The 17,587-nt window shown below is 33.6% G+C and overlaps 3 protein-coding genes across 4 annotated transcripts in view; 1 reads left to right on the top strand and 2 right to left on the bottom strand.

Moving 5' to 3' along the window:
* Positions 1 to 6,117, top strand: part of LOC129801536 (mucin-2) — a 64,024-nt gene extending 57,907 nt beyond the window's left edge. The window contains exon 4 of the mRNA XM_055846742.1: positions 223 to 6,117. Coding sequence (XP_055702717.1) covers positions 223 to 389 — 167 coding nt within the window. The 3' untranslated portion in view covers positions 390 to 6,117. The remainder of the gene's footprint in view (positions 1 to 222) is intronic.
* Positions 6,019 to 7,065, bottom strand: LOC129801591 (uncharacterized). Its single transcript, XM_055846813.1, has 3 exons — positions 6,865 to 7,065; positions 6,403 to 6,769; positions 6,019 to 6,343 (listed from the first exon to the last, which is right to left on the bottom strand). The coding sequence occupies exons 1-3, from the start codon at positions 6,938 to 6,940 to the stop codon at positions 6,166 to 6,168; spliced, it is 621 nt and encodes a 206-aa protein (XP_055702788.1). The 5' UTR covers positions 6,941 to 7,065; the 3' UTR covers positions 6,019 to 6,165.
* Positions 7,066 to 12,312: 5,247 nt separating this feature from the next.
* LOC129801572 (OCIA domain-containing protein 1) lies at positions 12,313 to 16,541 on the bottom strand. 2 transcript variants are annotated; one of them, XM_055846786.1, is made up of 6 exons: positions 16,366 to 16,541; positions 15,989 to 16,296; positions 15,838 to 15,931; positions 15,690 to 15,771; positions 12,771 to 12,785; positions 12,313 to 12,644 (listed from the first exon to the last, which is right to left on the bottom strand). In XM_055846786.1, the coding sequence occupies exons 1-6, from the start codon at positions 16,459 to 16,461 to the stop codon at positions 12,418 to 12,420; spliced, it is 822 nt and encodes a 273-aa protein (XP_055702761.1). In that variant the 5' UTR covers positions 16,462 to 16,541; the 3' UTR covers positions 12,313 to 12,417. The 2 variants fall into 2 exon arrangements, with proteins under 2 accessions (XP_055702761.1, XP_055702762.1); XM_055846787.1 differs by lacking the exon at positions 12,771 to 12,785 and having other exon boundaries at positions 16,366 to 16,539.
* Positions 16,542 to 17,587: the final 1,046 nt, after the last annotated feature.

Genomic DNA, 17,587 nt, shown 5'->3' with positions numbered 1-17,587 from the left:
CTTTCCCTTAGTTGTACGAAAATTGTAAATATTTACAAATGTGTTCATATCGTTCATATACACTCAAAATGTCTCAATCCTTAATTCCAGTACGAAACCAAATTTGAAATTAGTTAAACGTAGGTCATATTAAGGTCCTTATTTTAGCATTCACTTCTCTTGGTGTATCATAGATTTTATATTGTTTCACTCGAGAAGATTTTTTTTTCTTAAATCTTTCAGGACAATCATACGAGGTGGGAACAGTTCTACCTCAAGAAACTGGAAATTGTCTCCAGTGCATCTGCATTGCAGGAGCTACGGCCCAAGATGCACCGAAAGTCACATGCAGTCCTCACAATTGCCCACCTCTTATTTTGCCTGACCTTTTCGATACAACGGGCTACTAAAAGAGCACTCGCCGAGGAATCCATCCCCGGAAAAGGTTCAAAAACAAGATGTAAAAGGACGCAGAGAAAATGTTACAAGATGTTTCAGTATAGTTGAATGTCAGAAATTAAGGAAAGTTGCCCGGTGTCCGAGGACAAACATCCTACCAGAGGGTTTGATGTAAAACACCATTTGAAATTTTAGTCAGATATGCTGTAAAATTTGTTATTCTTTTGAACTTCTTCTACGTTAAATTAACTACACTAAATTAAATTTAACTAAAATGTTAAATTCATTGAATTGATAAATTTATTTATTCACCCAAAGTTAAAATAAATGGCATAAATTACTAGCAGACTTTTTGTCATGCTCAATCACAGGTTAAATGTTTTGTTGAAAAAATGAGCATTTGCAGCAGAATGGTGAGCAATAGCACAGAAAAAAAAACTGCCGACAAAAATAATTTATAATTGCGAATCACTCAATGATGAATATAGCAAATTACCCAATTAGTTTGTTAATTAGTCTAATTATTAAAACAGATTTCACCCTCTTGTATCCTGTTTTTCCGCACCAGTTAAATACACAGAATTTAATTAATGCATTTCAAAATAAAAACTTTCTCTCCCAGTTCTTTCAGCATAAATGAATGCAGAAAAAATGGTAGCACATAAAGAGAATCATTCCCATAGTATGTTCTTTTTTTTTAATTTGAATATATATGACAACGTTTCAGAATTTAATTACTGAAAAATATTTTAGTAAAAAATAATTACAAATAATTGCAATGGGTTCGGTTAATTTGATTTTCAGATTGAAATAATCACGAAACAAGCGTATTGACGCTGTCTACATGGCCGCTAAATTATTTAATTAAATATTTTTCTACAATATTCGCTATTTCTTTTATGTACATAGTTCTCGGAAAACAAATATCAAACGTGAATCAGGAAAATTTAATAAAAACTTAATATGAAAGAGTAAATAAATAAATACTAAACTGGTCGAATTGAAATATGATTTTAAATTCTCTTTCAAAATCAACCACAATAATTAAATTGAAATTGATATTTGCCCTCCCTTTTTTGCACGCACTCCCTTGTCATTATTTATCACTCTCGACGCTAAAATTGCACGAACTGCATTAAATTAGCAATATTTGATTATTTATTATTAAAAATAAATAGTAGACGGTGTACTTTCGGTCACTGGGGTTCTGTTTGTGGCCAATAATGGCTCTCACGGGTGAAATAAATGTGTTTTAATTTTTGCGCCAAAAATCGGATATTTTGTAGCGAAAACTAATTTCAAGAGGGAAAATGTTTTTTTTTTGCAACATCAATAACTGAGTCAAAGTTTAAATAGCGTAATATGCAGCATAAGCTTTAAGTTGGAAAAAATTACAGAATATGTACAGTGGCAACAATTTAAACAGGGACAATGCATCCAATGTGCTGGACACACCTACACCTTAAGCCGAAAGACAGATTAACGTAATTATAATCAAAATAATGATTAGACTATATTTACATCAGTTCCTCGCTAAGCTGACTCTCGGCTTAAACCATGAGTTTGCCTATCAGGGCATAAAACTCTCATAGGCGACGAAAATTTCATTTGTTTTCGTAATAACAAAAGATGAAGACACCAAAGCAGTCTTTAGACTAGAGGTTAAGCCTAGTTCTCGAAGGTCTCAAAATCTTAAATAGTGAGCAATTTTATTGCCTTTTGAGAACTTTATAGGTCATTTAGCTTTAATAATCCAATCCTAAGTTGAATTTTCCAAAAAAATCGCAATTGGTAAGAAATTAAAGCAAATAAGTCATATGCATAAGCCTTATGTCCTAGACACACTTACGACTTAAGCCGAGAGACGACTTAGTGGAAAATGATGGAAATGTAGTTTAACCATTATTTCTAATATAATTACGCTAAGTCGTCTCTTGGCTTATCCTCAGGTCTGTCAAGGCCCTTAGGTTTGAAGCTCGTATAAAGGCCTCTACACATTAGAAGCAATTTTCGTCAAAAATTGTATTTTTGACAGACTTTTGACGATATAACACCTGCAAATGATTTTCTTAAAAAAAAAACAATTTTTGAGGAAAATTGCTCCTAATGTTTAGAGAACATAATGTATTAAAAAATTAACCTCAAAGTCTATTTTCCTAGACATTAATACATGTAACAGAAATCCAATTTCCAAACGGTGTTTTTTTCACATAAGTTTCTAAAGGAAAAAACCACCGAGTTCATCGGCCAAGAGAAGGAGTCACCACGACTTTGTCGCTTCCCAGAAGATTGCACATCACCCTCGACTTCAGTCCAGAATAGTAGTTATCAGTGACTATATATTTCCCCAATGCAATGTTCAAGAAAGAGAGTTAGAATTTGCATACATTTAGGGACATGTGGAGCGTACGGCTTATTCGACACATGTCAACCTAAGTCGATGTCTGTAACGTAACGGCTGTATCCCACCAATCCTAATCCTTTATTCCTTTGACATGCCCAACCCATACCATCCTTATCGGTGCTAAAAGGTTGCTTTGGGGGCTCTTACTGTTATACTGGTTTCAGGCGTAAGGCTTAGCCATATGGCTTATTCGCTCCAATTTCTTACCGTTCAAGATTTCTTGGAAAAATTTAACTTGGGATTGGATTATTAAGAACAAATGATCTATTACATTCTAAAAATCAAGTAAAATTCTTTATTATTTAGGATTTTGAGACCTTCGATAACTCGGCCAAGCCTCTAGTCTGAAGAACGTTTTAGGTCACTGTCCTCAGTCTTCAGTGAGTGAGCATCAGTCGCTGTGAACAGTTCACTCTCATGAAGTGAAAACTGGGTGGCACCTACAATTCTCCAATTTCCCTCTATAAGTTTGTAATTTTATTCAGGTGAGCCCCATCAGGGCTTACAGGTAGGGTAAAGTGATAAAAGTTGGACACGGCTTTTTTTTTCTTGATAAATTTAGTACTTCATTTTAATTTGTATATTTTTAATGCTTTAGTTTTATAATTTGATTCCTTATGCTTAAAAAAAATAGTACTGTATCAAGAAAAAATCCCTGTCCAACTTGTACCAGCGAATTGTCCAACTTGTAACACTATGTCCAACTTGTATCACTTTACCCTATTTCAAAAATGATTTCACAAATTAGCTTGTAATGATATACAAAGGTTCATAAAGTGTAATTGCATAATCCAATCATACACACAGAAAAATGGAAAATTCTTAAACAGAAACACCCAGGAATTTAATTTCAAATCCCATCCAATGAATGCCGATACCCTAATCCTAAATCCTTGATCATTTAGTATAATGATACTAAGAATTTCTTTCAAAGCGGAACTCGTTGTAAGTTTTTTTTTGTTATCTTCCCATAAATTCGAATATTTGAAGAAATTCCAAACGCTCTAGCGCTCGCAAACCCTGCCTTCGTTTCTTTATTTTCAATGGGTTCTAAAATTTTTGTTGTTATAGGGTAAATTAAGCTAATTCAAAACCTGCTCCAAATGGAAATTATACGCTACTCCAAATGGAAATGTAATTTTTTTCATGATAAATACAGCACTAATTTATTATATTATATTTATATATTTTCTATATAACACAGTTTCATTATTTAGTTAATTTTGCTCCAAATAAAGCGAAAATCCATTCATATTCACAAATTTTAATTTGTTAATTTCTCGGAAAAATTAAAAGTGTACCTTTTCACCATCGACCATGTTTTCTAATGAAAAACACAATGAGGTGACTGTTGTTTATTCGTTTTGTTTAACATTTATGTCATATTTCTGGCTAATTTTAGTTAAATTAAGTGCTAATCTTTATTGTTAACGGCACGTGAAGTTTTCAGATGAAATAATTGCCTATTTCGTGAACAAAAAGGGTTTTTCTGAAGTGTCTGTTAATGCTTCAATAGTAAACCCCGGAAATATGATTTTTTTGGAGAGATTTTCTTATTATTTTAGATAGGAAAGGAGAAAGACCAGGAATAAGAACAAATCCTGCACTCAAGAACAACACAACAAGATTTTGGAAGCCTTTCGTCGCGGTTTCAGTTACACTGTTTGTCTCCAATAAGAAACTTTCCCTTGTCTCCATTTGGATTAATTTGTTTCCAATAAAAGCATTTCACGCTCGCGTATTTTTCTTGTATTTAAGAAGTTTTTAAATTATATCTAAAGAAATTTCACTAAACAGTAACATTCTAGAAGAGTCAAGGAGCAAATTTATGTAATTCTCTTCAGAAAAAATATGAACTCAATGTGTTAAATTCTTTGAAATTCAGGAAACCCTCTTTAAGCTGTTTCTAAATGATACATGTAGAAAAATAATTTTACATGGAATAATAAAAATGTTGAAAAAAAATCTTTAAGGTTAAGTCATTCTATATTAATTTTTTCGTCATCTTTTTATACACTGACAGAAATCCGAAAAAGTTAAAATAACATTCTGGAAATGTTAATTTTACCCTGCAAAATCGGTGTAAATATTACCCTTTTTAGGTGTATTGGGGGTTAAAGTTACCCTTTTTCATATTAATTTTACCCTTAAAAAGGTGTAAATTAACATTAAAAAATGTTGATATATTTTTACACCTAAAAAGTGTTAAAATTATGAGGAAAAACAGTTAATCGCACCCTCTTTTTTCTCAGTGTAAGGATAAAATTACATTTGCGTATCAAATGTAGTTTTTGGAGTTTTTGTATCATCAAAGTTATTCAGAGGTATTGTTCCTAATTAAATTGTTGCCACTGTATGAATTGTGTCCTTTTTTATGCATCAAAAGAGGCAGAGAACTTTACTGAAACTGATCTAATTTTTTTATCAAATGAAAAGGCTCCTAGAACCAAGTCTAGCAAAAAAGTTATCGGATGGATAAAGAGGCATAATTCCTGCAAGAAATAAAATTCAATGCATATAAACCCCATTTCAATAAATAAAAATTAATGAGAGAATCAAAAGAGAATGGGATATTTTCTCTTACGGAGAAGAAAGTGTTTCAACGTGTTTTTATTGAAAGAAAATTATACTTCAAAATCTGTCTCTATCTTCCCCCTATTAAATTGCAAAAAAAAGAATTATAGCGAAAGTTTCTTACAGAATAAAAAACAAGAAATATTAGAAAATAGACGACCACATATACAACAAAATTTCTCGCTAAGAATCAATGTAATCTATTAGAAATGGACTTAGAAATTGATATACAACTTACTATATTTTTAACTAAATATAAAAAAAAATGAAAGGAAAACCCTAATTAATCCTTAGATATAAATAAAGTAATATATATATTCAGCGGAGATGGAGGATCTTGTATTAAAAAAAAGGTAGAATTTATAAATGTGATTAATAAAAAAAAAACTAGATGAAATAGAGAAATATCATAAGAAAACATTTCAACAGAATTAATTGGTGATTGTGAATTTATTTATCAGTATTTAACATTCTACCCTGAAAAATATATAGCATGGAAATTCTTCCCCCAACGCCCCAACATATCGAGAAAAAATCCCTAAAATCATCCAATTTTCTTCTTTCGGAAGAAAATTCAGAGAAAATTCAAGAATTGAGACACATATTCAAAACTGTTAGGTAGATAATTTTGAATATTTGACCAAAGAGAAAAAGAGCAGATAAAAAGTGAAAAAATATTATATTGTTGCATTTAAAAGTGATTGAGAAAAAAAACTTTTTTGAGAAGAAAATATATAAGTGAAAGTGTATTGAACAATTTTCTTTTATTCCTTAATTCCATTGGCATTTTCCTAGTGATGGCAATCCACTTACCAAAGATGCTCCAGAGATTTTCCGCCAATTTCCTGGATTGTTTTTAGGCTGTTCTCATAGAGAATATTCAGAAGGGTGTCCTGAGGTTGATCTGCATTGATTTCCATCCAGTATTCCTCCTTCAGTAATTTGTACATCTCAATGACTTTCTCCTGCATGTGTTTCTTCTCGTATCTGCAGACAAAAAAACTTTCATTTCCATCCTTCAACACTTTTTTGGAGCTCTCCTTTACCTTTCATTACCAAAACCACCACGCAACATAATCACCTCAATGGGCAAGGTGAGTAGAAACACAAGGTCCGGCTTTGTCAATCCAGCTTCCGGAGATCGACACCAGTCAAGATTCAGCCCTTTTGCAGCACTAAAAGCTACTCCAGAGTATGAATATCTATCACAAATGATTGTTGTCCCTCTCTTGAGAGTCTCCTCAATAAACTCCTTCGCCTCCCAGCGATTCGTGCTGAACAGAAGATGGATACCTTCATCAGTCAGTGGCTTCTTCTGTCTCAGGTACTCATCAATTAATTTCCCACATTCTGTGTCTCTGTCAGGAAACTTCATAAGTTTCGCATCCACTCCAGTCTCTTTGAGCTTCTCCACTGCAGAAACACCCCCATTAAGCCCAATTATTAGAAAACTGAGTTAGTGAGGAATCCGGGAAGAAAATTAGGTTATGTGTTTCTAAAATCCTTACCCAATTTCTGCGATTGCGTACTTTTACCCGATCTGTCACATCCTTCCAACACTATAAATGCTCCGCGAGCCTTCATGATTGATTTTTTATGAAAAAATGATGTGAAAATGCGTCCAAATACGTGATTTTGAGCCACTTTAGCAGTGTTGTGTCACTATGAGAAAAAATGCGCGGGATTTTACTTTCCACTTGACGCATGGCGTGTCAAAAGGATACGCAGCCACTTTCTTCAAGGGGGAGATATTGCGTCGAAAGTGGTGTACATAGCTTAAAATGAAGTGCTCCTTAGAAGTGTTTGGAAGTAGGGTAGAGTCAGTACTTTTTCGCCAGTATGCCCTTTCTCGCCACCTAAATTAACCCATTCAGTCAATGTACCAGAAATACTTGAGATAGAAAATTCATATTTTGGGATTAGTTTCCTACAGATTAATAGATGAATTTTTTGAAAAGAAAAAAATTATCCATTATGGGGGTGCGGGAAACCGCCCTCAAACACGCGTCTTAACGGTCACTGAATTTAAATTCTGTACATTAACCCTTTAACGACGAGACAGTTTTCGCGGACCGAAAATCAGTAATAAAAATGAAACCAATGAACAAAATCAGTAAAAGGTCTTATATCTGGCCTTCGAAAAGCCAACAGAGTATGATTTGGTATATTTTTTGTCTCTATGAACAATAAGGACAAAAATAGCCAAAAAAATTTAAGTAATTTTTCTAACAATACTAATGAATGATAATTTTCAATCTAATGAAAAATAATATGTTTGAGTATTTTCCCAAAACGATTTTGCTTAAAAAAAAATTGGAAGTATAAAAAAAATATTTAAAATTATTTTTCATTATAAGGATTTAAAAATTCGTCATATTTGAGCTTAAAAATGTACTATATAGCAAATAGCTGGAGACTTCCAAAAAATGTCCTAGATTCCTTCAACCTTCTACTCTGCAATTACGTACACACATAAGAAAAAAGGCAACTTTACGTAGTCAGGAAAAATTATTTTCTTTATGGGACACCGGTGTTCCAATCGTCCTTAAAGGGTTAATTTATTGCAAACTCAATTGATTTAGATTAAGTAACTATCCAAGAAAACAAATTGGCAATCAGAATTCAAATCAGAGAAGAAGATGAAGGCCAATTTTTCCGTCCGCCATTTTGGGCAAAATTTTTGCATGACTTCACGCGAAGCGAGAAAAGAACAACATAATGTATTCCCATCTCTGTCGGGCCATTTTTCCCAAGTAATTGAAGGATTAAAGTAACTAAAAATCCATTCGCGACAGAAATTCGAATATCAATTGCCCTGGAATAAATCATCTAAAATCACTCAATTTGCGTATGATATATAATACCATGGTAAGGAATGGGTTAAAATCACATTTTAAGAAAATTATGAGCTCGTGGAACTACGAAATGAGTGTTATTTCGTGACCTCTAGCCAAATGAATCAGAAAACCATATCAAATGCTTCACTGAATAGATTATTTGCAAGTTAATTAAAGAAATTGCCGACAAGGTGAACAGTCATCAAAAAAATATGGAGTTCTTAATAAACTTGTCAACGCTCAGACAAATTGTCTTGCATTATTTTATGTTTTTTCAGTACAGTATTCGATATTTTTCACTGAAAGTCAATCCGTTATTAACTAAGTATTGTTCTAATATCAGTTTTTAATAATGTTTTCCAAAAAAATAAAGAAATACGGACGTGGTGAAATAGGGCTTACTTTTTTCGGTTGTGTAAGTACTTTTCGCCACTCATTTTTCCAAGCATTTTACAAGTGGCGCTCCTCGCGGAATTTCGTTGAAACAGGCGTAATTTTCAATTGATTTTTGTCACAAATAAAAAATGTGCAAAAATCATTCGAAATACTCTAATAATTGTCTAATATCGGTGTTAAATAAGAAAAATACTGTGCCGTGTACTTTTGGGGGTTTTCGAAAGCTGCTGTTTCTTAAAAATCAATTGAAAACAAGTGGCGAAAAAGTGCTTACACATTAGTGTCTTACATCTCTTCAATGCCAAAAATATTCTAAAAAAAAGCCGATTTGTGCTTTTGAGGACTTTTACAATATAAGGAACGAAGAGGCGCATTTGCAATATTTAATGTTAGACTAATTTTGGAAGGATCTAAGTGATGGACTTACAAAAAACAAAAAAAAAAACATTTTGGGGGTTTATTTAGCAAAATATTAAAAATATGTGTAAAAATATTTTTTTTGAGTTTTTTTAATTGTTCTGGTCGAATTTTTCATCAGATTAAATAAATTAGTAATTTCTAAGTATGAGAAGTGCATGAAGTGCTGGAAGTATTGCAACATTTTCGAGAGTGTTGCGAAGTTTGGAAGTGCGAAGTGCGAAGGCCTCTTCCATACAAATCGTGGAAGTACCTGGAAGTGGTGTACACATTTTTACCCAAATATTTCCCCCTTGACTTTCTTGCATTCACTTTTTTGCCTTTTTTGTCTTTTTTCTATTTATAAGAATAATATAATAATAGTAGAAATTATAAAATAGTAGAATTATCACATTGTCACACAAAAAACGCTAAAAATATACAGTGCCCGCTTTGTAATTCGGATGATTGGGAGACAATATGACAGATGCCCGCTTCGAAGTCCGGATGGATTTTTTGAATTTGTTCAACGTCTCGAAAATATTATACAAGATTTTTTTTGTAGAATTAGAATAAAACTTTTAAAGAGGATTGAAAAGACATAATTAGAAAAGTCTATTCTATTATACTTCATTTATTAAACAAAAACATCTTAGGATAATTTATTTTCATTGCTGAATGAACATGTATGTATACATAGCCTTAAAAGTATTTTAAATGTAACCGACGAGAACTCGTCCGGATTACGGCGATCCGGATTAGAAAGCGAGCACTGTATATTTTATTTTAGTAGAGATTTTTAACTGCTCGAACTCCAAGAGAGAGCAGTTTTCACAATCGACTTTTTTTCAAGTTTGCAACATCCTAGCTGCTAAACGGTAAGAGATATTGACTTCCGGTCTTCGGTGACCCCCCAGAAATCAATACATTCTATCTAACTAACTTACCCAAATTACCCCCCACCCCTTCTAGCCCCTCCAAAAAACATGTTTTATGACCTTGCAAAAAATTGGCCCTGACGATTTCCTTCATTTTTGGATATGTTATGGAGGTAGTCCAGCTGAACATTTTGTCCTTAGACACCTATCACAGGAAAAATCGCCATCTTGAATTATTCAAGGTCAAAGGTCAACCACCCTAGAGGGCCTAATTTTCAACGGATTTGGACAAATTTGGACATTTTTGAAAGATCTTTTAATTCTGAACCCGACTGCATCTGTCACAATCGGTAATCGGAAAGTAACGGTAATAGTCCTATTTTTAAAAAATGCTGTTTTTCGCAATTTTCAGTCTTTTGACCCATATAAAATTTAAACGGTAAGACATATCAACATATCATACGTTCCCTATCCCCCAAAAATAGGCAAAAAATGAGGTTTTTCTAATTAAAAAAAAATTGGCCCTGACGATTTCCTTCATTTTTGGATATGTTATGGAAGTAGTCCAGCTGAACATTTCATCCTTAGACATCTATCACCGGAAAAATCGCCATCTTGAATTATTCAAGGTCAAAGCCTAATTTTCACCCGATTTGGTCAATTAATTAATTGAAAGGTTAATGATTTTTTGAAACCCTCTTCTTGACCAATTTTGAACTTCAAGATGGTTTTGTGGTGATTTATAGACAAATTTAATTCGACAATATAATTTTCTATACATCAGAAAGTTTGCGAAAACGTATATAAGGCAGAGCTCTTTCTCGGGAGTTCGAGCAGCTCGCAAAGCCTCGGACGCTTTGCCACCCCTTTTTAAAGACGAACTCTAAATCTGGATATTTATACGCAGCCGAAACTTCGTAGCTTATTTTAAAAATTCGCGCCATTTTGCAAAATTATAGAAATTTAAACGGAAAATTGAAAATCAATTTCAATATTAAAATAAAATAAAAATTGATTACTTAATTTTGTATTTTTAAGTAGAACCATTTGAGACACAAATCCCATAAAAAGATATATTTTAATGTCTGTGTTTTACCTTAAAAAAATCCCCTTAAAATACTAAACAAAGAGGAACCGAAACAACAGAAAGAAGTGAGATAAATTTATTTATTTTGAATAACAGATATACAAAGTTTTCTCCCAATTGGAGATAGTAATCTATATAGTAAACATAATTATTGCAGAAATCAACTTTTCAGAGTGTCAAAAGGGTCAAAAATGACCATGCACAGCATTTCACTGAAATTAGTCACCACTCTTTTCTAAAAGGTATCAGCTGAATTCCTGAGATTTTGCAGATGGGAATGCCTTTCCATTGCACAGACAGAAATCCCGAGTGCTTGAAGATCTGCATTTATGGCAGTTGTTAGCACAAAAGTCCCTAGGACATTTTTGGTATGAAGATGGAATTTTTTCCAGCACGCGACTCCTTGCCAGAGCTTCTAAGTGAGGCCTGAAGCGTCTGCCACAGCGTGCACTGCCATGAGCATCCACAAAGTGATAGTGCTCCTCAATTGGACCAACGATTATCGTCAGTGAATGGTAAAAAATGTTTTTCATGACAAAACCACTTTTGATGCCAGACTCAACTCTCAGGTGAGTCACTTGAACCTTCCTCCCTGGTCCAATTGATCCCAATTCCAATCTAATTGCACTGGAGTACTAGAAATTTTGATTAATTGTAACTAAAATGTATTCTTTCGACGTCAGACATTTTCAATTTTTTAATTATACGCACCCACATGAAGTGATTGAAGGCTGGTGGTCCAATCAGATATTTATCACTATTGAACTGAGCTTCCCGTTTCTTCAACTCCTCCTCATTCATTTCAATCACTTCCTCCACTTCAACACTAGTTTTAAGGCCCATTTGTGGCTTGAAATGCACAAACGCCACTTCTAACTTTACTACTTCACGATCCATCTCGACTGAACAACTGAGGTCAACTGATGGTCTCCAGGAATTCCTACCTGATACAAGCTGAGAATGGAGTACGTACTCTTCGGGCATTTAATCGGTTTTCCCACCAAATAAACAAACAAGAGAAAATTTGCCTAAAATTTGCAAAGTTGTAAATCATCCACAGCCCTATTTTTATTTTAAACAGATGTTAATTTGCAAATAGGGGCTGCAGTTTGAATATTTTAGATATTTCCTAAAATTTCCCTTCTCTTCCTGAACACCCAAAATCTCTCAAACCGTCCAAAGAGGAAGAAAACCAAGGAAGATCATAAAATTCTGAGAAGAAATTTTATTGCCCATTTTGAAAAACACTTAAGAAAGTGTCAAAGAGCAACAATGACCTGTCGGCACGTTTAAAAGGGCAAAAGATAATGCTGAAGGATTCCACTGAAATATTCTCCAAGAACAGCAATGATTCACAAACTATTTTCGTGTTTTCTCAACTAAGTTTTACTCAAAAATTCTTCAACAATCAAAAGTACAATTGCAAGCATGCAAGGATCCCAGATTCTCCCACTTGGAAGAGGATTCCTATTGGGACCAGACGTCTCCGTATTTATTCTTCTGTCCCGTAGGACCCTCCGGAGGTACGTCCCTGGGCGGTGGAGGTCTCCTATCAACAGGAGGTGCTTCCGGTGGAGCTCCTCCGCGCATTCTCCTCACGTACTCTTCCCGATTCTTCTGCCTCAGCTCATCGTAACTTGTGGTAGTCTTGGGCGGATCCAACGGCAAATTGTCGTCGAATTTTGTGATTGGGGCTAAGTAAAAACAAAATGTATTCTTTTAAAACTTTTCCTTGCGGAAAAGAAACACAAAAAGCGCGCTTTCTTGGTTAATCTTCATCGCAACTTCACTCACAGCTCAAAGAAAAAAAGGATACAAACCCGGTTTTGCGTCCGCTTTATACGAAGAAACGAATAAATAAAAAATTAGGAAATTAACAGAGCTGAATGAATTAAAATTGATATGATTTTTTTTAATACATATTAGTTTGGCTCCTTCAATAAATACATTATACTTTATTTTTCAAACTCCGAAAGACCGAATAAAATATCGATTTTGATTTTGTAAAAGAAAACTTTAAATTTTACCGAACGCTAAAAATGAATTCAAGTTTATTTAATTAAATAAAAAAAGAAAAGCCATATAGGACCCTTAAATTAAGTAATTTTATCTAAACTATTTCTATTAATCATTTAGCTTGGGATTAAAATAATTTTGATAAATCGAAAAGTCAAAAATCGAATACTTTGAATAACGCAAAGTGCCCATGCTTCGTGCGATCCTAAGCTTCGTAATGACTAATTTTTTCTATATTTCTCAATAAATGTGACACCGCAAAATATTTTAAAAACTGAGTACAGTAGACTCTCTCAAATTCGGGCATTTGGGACCGAAATGTCAACCGAATTAGAGAGAAATTCAGGCAGCAAATTGTTTGAAATGCAACGATTTTTTGTTCATCTGCATCATCTGCATACTCATATTGAGTTTACGCTATTATAAATTTCATGAAAACCTCTTAATAATGCAAAATCACATCAAAGCTAAGATAAACTAGGGCAAATTTGAGCATATTTGCTTCATTTGATAATCATAATCGAACTTGAAAAAATATCAACAAACTTTTTTCGAATTTAGCTGCCGCCCGAATTAAAAAGTAGCCCGATCTTAAAAGAGCCGAATTTGCGAGAGTCTACTGTACTTTCCCTACTTCTATTTTCTGCATTTTACTATCAAAATCGAATGCATAAATCGAATAAATTCACAATATTTTTTTCAAACATTCTTGACAATATCATAATTTCATCATAGAATCTGAGAAAAACTGATATTCATATGCCCTAGACACACTTACGACTTAAGCTGAGAGACGACTTAGCGGAAAATTATGGAAATAAAGTTTAACCATTATTTCCAAAATAATTACACTAAGTCGTCTCTTGGCTAATCCTCAGGTTATGTCAACTAAAATAAAGACATTAGGAGGAGGCGGGGCTACTTTGAGCTGTGGGGCTACATTGCCATACGGTATTTTTCGCATATTTCTAAAAGAAACTGGATTTCTTTAACATGATGTAATTTGGATAGACAAAACATTTGTGGATCTAAATAAAATAATTGTGAGGATCTGCTTCATTTAGAAATAGGCGAAAAAATCAGATATTAATGTAGCTCAACAGCTCAAAGTAGCTCCACCTCCCCCTATTCGGAAAAATTAAAGTTTTGCTGTATAAAATATTACCCTTGTGCCCCTTGGGAAAACTATGTGTAGGGGAGACCGGGGAGGTTGGGATACTTTTTCATGTTTAGATTTTGAGACAGTATTCCAAAAAATCACGATAGTGTATTAGTGTGTTACAATTTTATTCAGTCTATAGGATACTTATGGGTATTGACTTTATAAAAAGTACCCGATATTACTTGGAAAACAATTGAGTTTTCTTGGAGAAGATAAAACATTTAAGTTGACGCTTTGTCCCAAACCTCCCCAATTTGGGGCAGTATGGGACGCAAAAGGGGATGTTTGGGACGCGTTTTTTCTCGCAAAATTTGCATTATTGGAGCACGTTAATTAATTTTAAATACTAGATTAAAAATATTTCCAATAGAAATAAAAATGTTTAATATTTTATTTCATACTTAGAAATTAATATCAATTTTATTTGTACAGTAGAGTCATTTATTGTCAATTAATTTTAAAGTATTTTCTTCTTATTTTCCATCTACCTTTCTTTGCTTTTTTTATTCTAAATATTGCAATCATGATCATTAAATTAGGGGACAGCGCATTACCTTCGAACGATTTAAGCTTCGAATCAAGCCTCGAATGAAGCGATTGAAGCTTTAAGAACATAGAAAAGGGATGGCAAAGCGTCTCAGTGTAAAATTCAGACGGTAGGAGTTATCGACTTCCGTTCTTCGATGACCTTCCTAAAATTACATAATCTCGAAGTTAATCTCTTCCTTTTTAACCTTCCCCTTTATTCGTTTTTGTACCTCTTAAAAACGTCAATAATGGGGTTTTTCTAAGTGTTCTCAATTTTTTTAAAATTATTTTGACATTGAATGCATGTACCGATATTTACGTCGTTGGTATTGCTCGAACTCTGATAACAGTTTTGCCACTTTAACAAGAAAAGTTTGTCAAAAGGATGTCTCCCTCCATAAAACGTAAGAGAAATCTTTTGTCAAATTGAGGAACAGCATCCATTTCACAAAATTTTAATAACAAATCTTTTTTTTTTCAAGAATATTCAACGAATTAGTAAAGTTTAATTATATTAAATTGTAAATAAGTGTTTTCACTTTCCTAAGTTTTTATAAATTTTGATCAAAAACCTATTTTTCATTAATCTTATTTTTCATAAGTTTTTTGAATAATTTTTGATCAGTTGCAAAAAATATTCTAAATCTAAACGCTTGACTTTGACCTTTAGCGAACATCTTTGATGCCTGCACAAACCAATAAAAAAAATTGACCAAAAAGCAATTTTATAACTCTGAATGAGCATTAAAAAAAACTTTATCATTGTAATCGTTCTCAAATTCCATTTTTCGCTGTTCATGATTAGTCAGGAAAGGGAGCTAAAAATAGTGCTACTCCCGGACAAAATCTTCTTTATCGAGAAGAATTTCATTATCATTTTTAGATAACCAAGCAATATCACGAAACTTATTATCATATTGAAAATCTATTACCCAATACCTGCAAGATTATCACAATATTCTCGATGCCTGGAATTTGTCCAGGAGCCCAAACTAACAATAATGTTCTTTATAGATAACAATGTACAACTTACAATCAACATTCGGCCTGTAAGTATCATCCAGTTCCGTGTTGGCAGGTCTTTCTGTGTCCAGATTGAGTGCACTGTTGCGATTCTGAGGAAAAATATGAAGGGATTAATAAACTGGTCCATAAGATTCCCAAGAACCAAGCTGTCTCACCTTCCGAAAGACTTCATCGCTGTAGGAATCTGTTGTGGTGTTTCCAAAAGGTGGAAGAGCTAGTCCAGTCCCGAATCCCTGATCAGGAGTCAAACTAAAGATAAAAATTTATTTCAGAGGATGTCCAATGTCAATTCTGATTCTTCCTCACCTCTCATAGAGTCCTCCTCTCTTCCGTTGCTTGAGTATTTCAGCAAGTTTTGAATTGGGCAATCTCATTAGCTTTTCAGCACATTTTTGTTGATAGCTGAACTTCCCAAAAAAGTATCCCACAATGACTCCCAGGCAGACTTTTGGCACAGCGCCGTATTTTGCGTTGGGCCGGAAGAAGCCTCTTTTGACACCAAAGTACGCCGCTAATCCCAGAGCTGTTCCTAGTGGAAGGGATCTCTGGTAAAAGCTTTCCATATTGCATTCCTTCAGAACTCTCAGTTCATCAGCTGAGAAGTGATAATTAGCCTGCAATTGCAGAGGATTTTAGTGAAGAGCTGTTTCCAAGGAAATGAGCATATTTATCTGATAACTCACCATCGGATGACGAGGACGCTGTGACCTCTGGTCCTCTGGATACCCTTCAACCCCGGGAGGAGCCTGGTAAGGATGTTGACCAGGATTTTGAGACATTTCACAAGATTCTTTAAGAGTTTCTCAACTCTAACCAAAAATACACACCACCCTGAAGAAATCACAAACTTGCGGTGAGTACAAACTCCCAAGTACACTGTAAAAAACAGTTTGTTGAAAAAAAGCTCAATTTTATTTTTTAACGGGAAATAAGAAAAAATGCATTTCTTAACATCAGATCAGGAGGCACTCCACATTCACGCTCGACCCAAATGGGGGCCCATTTCCTGAGAAAATTCCATATTTTTTTCTCTGAAAAATGCAATTTTCCCAATACAATTTCACAAAGAATTTAAAAATTCTTCATGAAATATTACTAAATCGATGGAGGAACTCTTTCTGAACATTTTGAGTCATCTTCCAGATCCCGCTAGACGGGTGAAGCCCCACAATGGCCCCAAACGTAATTTACTAATTGAATTTTCCAAAGCTTTTTTATATTTATTATTGAGAAAATCGCAAATCAAATATACCAAGAACCAAACTTTTAGGATTGCTAGAGGACTCTTCCTGAACAAAGGTGGTTCATTTCGGGATGATATGGAGGGTTAGACGCTCTATTCACGTTAATAGTGGATACAGAGTGCTTTTTTTAACAAAAAACTATCAAAAAAAAATTAGGTTTTTCCCATATAGAGGAAGATGGGCTATTTTGGGCTGTAGAGCTACATTGATATACAATTTTTCGCATATTTCTGATAATTTATAATTGTAAGGATACTGGTCCTTACAATTATTTTATTTAGAGCTACAATTGTTTTTTCAATCTAAATTACATTATGTTAATGCCCAATTCCCTTTAGAAATACGCGAAAAATCGTATATGTATCAATCTAATCGATGTAACCAGATACAGTAGGTGTCAAAAGTTTGTTGCCTCATGTATGTTCGGTAAATCAGGTGCAAAAAATGATGGAAAAAATTACTTTTTTCAATTTTTCTTTTTGCAAATCAGTTGCCTATAATCCGTAGATCTTGTTGTGAGTAACATTTCAAATGAGGCAACAAACTTTTGACGCATTAAAAATGAACAACTTTTAGAAAACAATTTTTTTTATATGAAATAAAATGAAATATTTTTTTCGTGATACATAAATAAGATCTACGGATTATAGGCAACTAATTT

This window comes from Phlebotomus papatasi, chromosome 2, assembly GCF_024763615.1.
Source record: "Phlebotomus papatasi isolate M1 chromosome 2, Ppap_2.1, whole genome shotgun sequence".
NCBI lineage: Eukaryota > Metazoa > Arthropoda > Insecta > Diptera > Psychodidae > Phlebotomus > Phlebotomus papatasi.
This window is presented reverse-complemented; position numbering and strand designations above follow the sequence as displayed.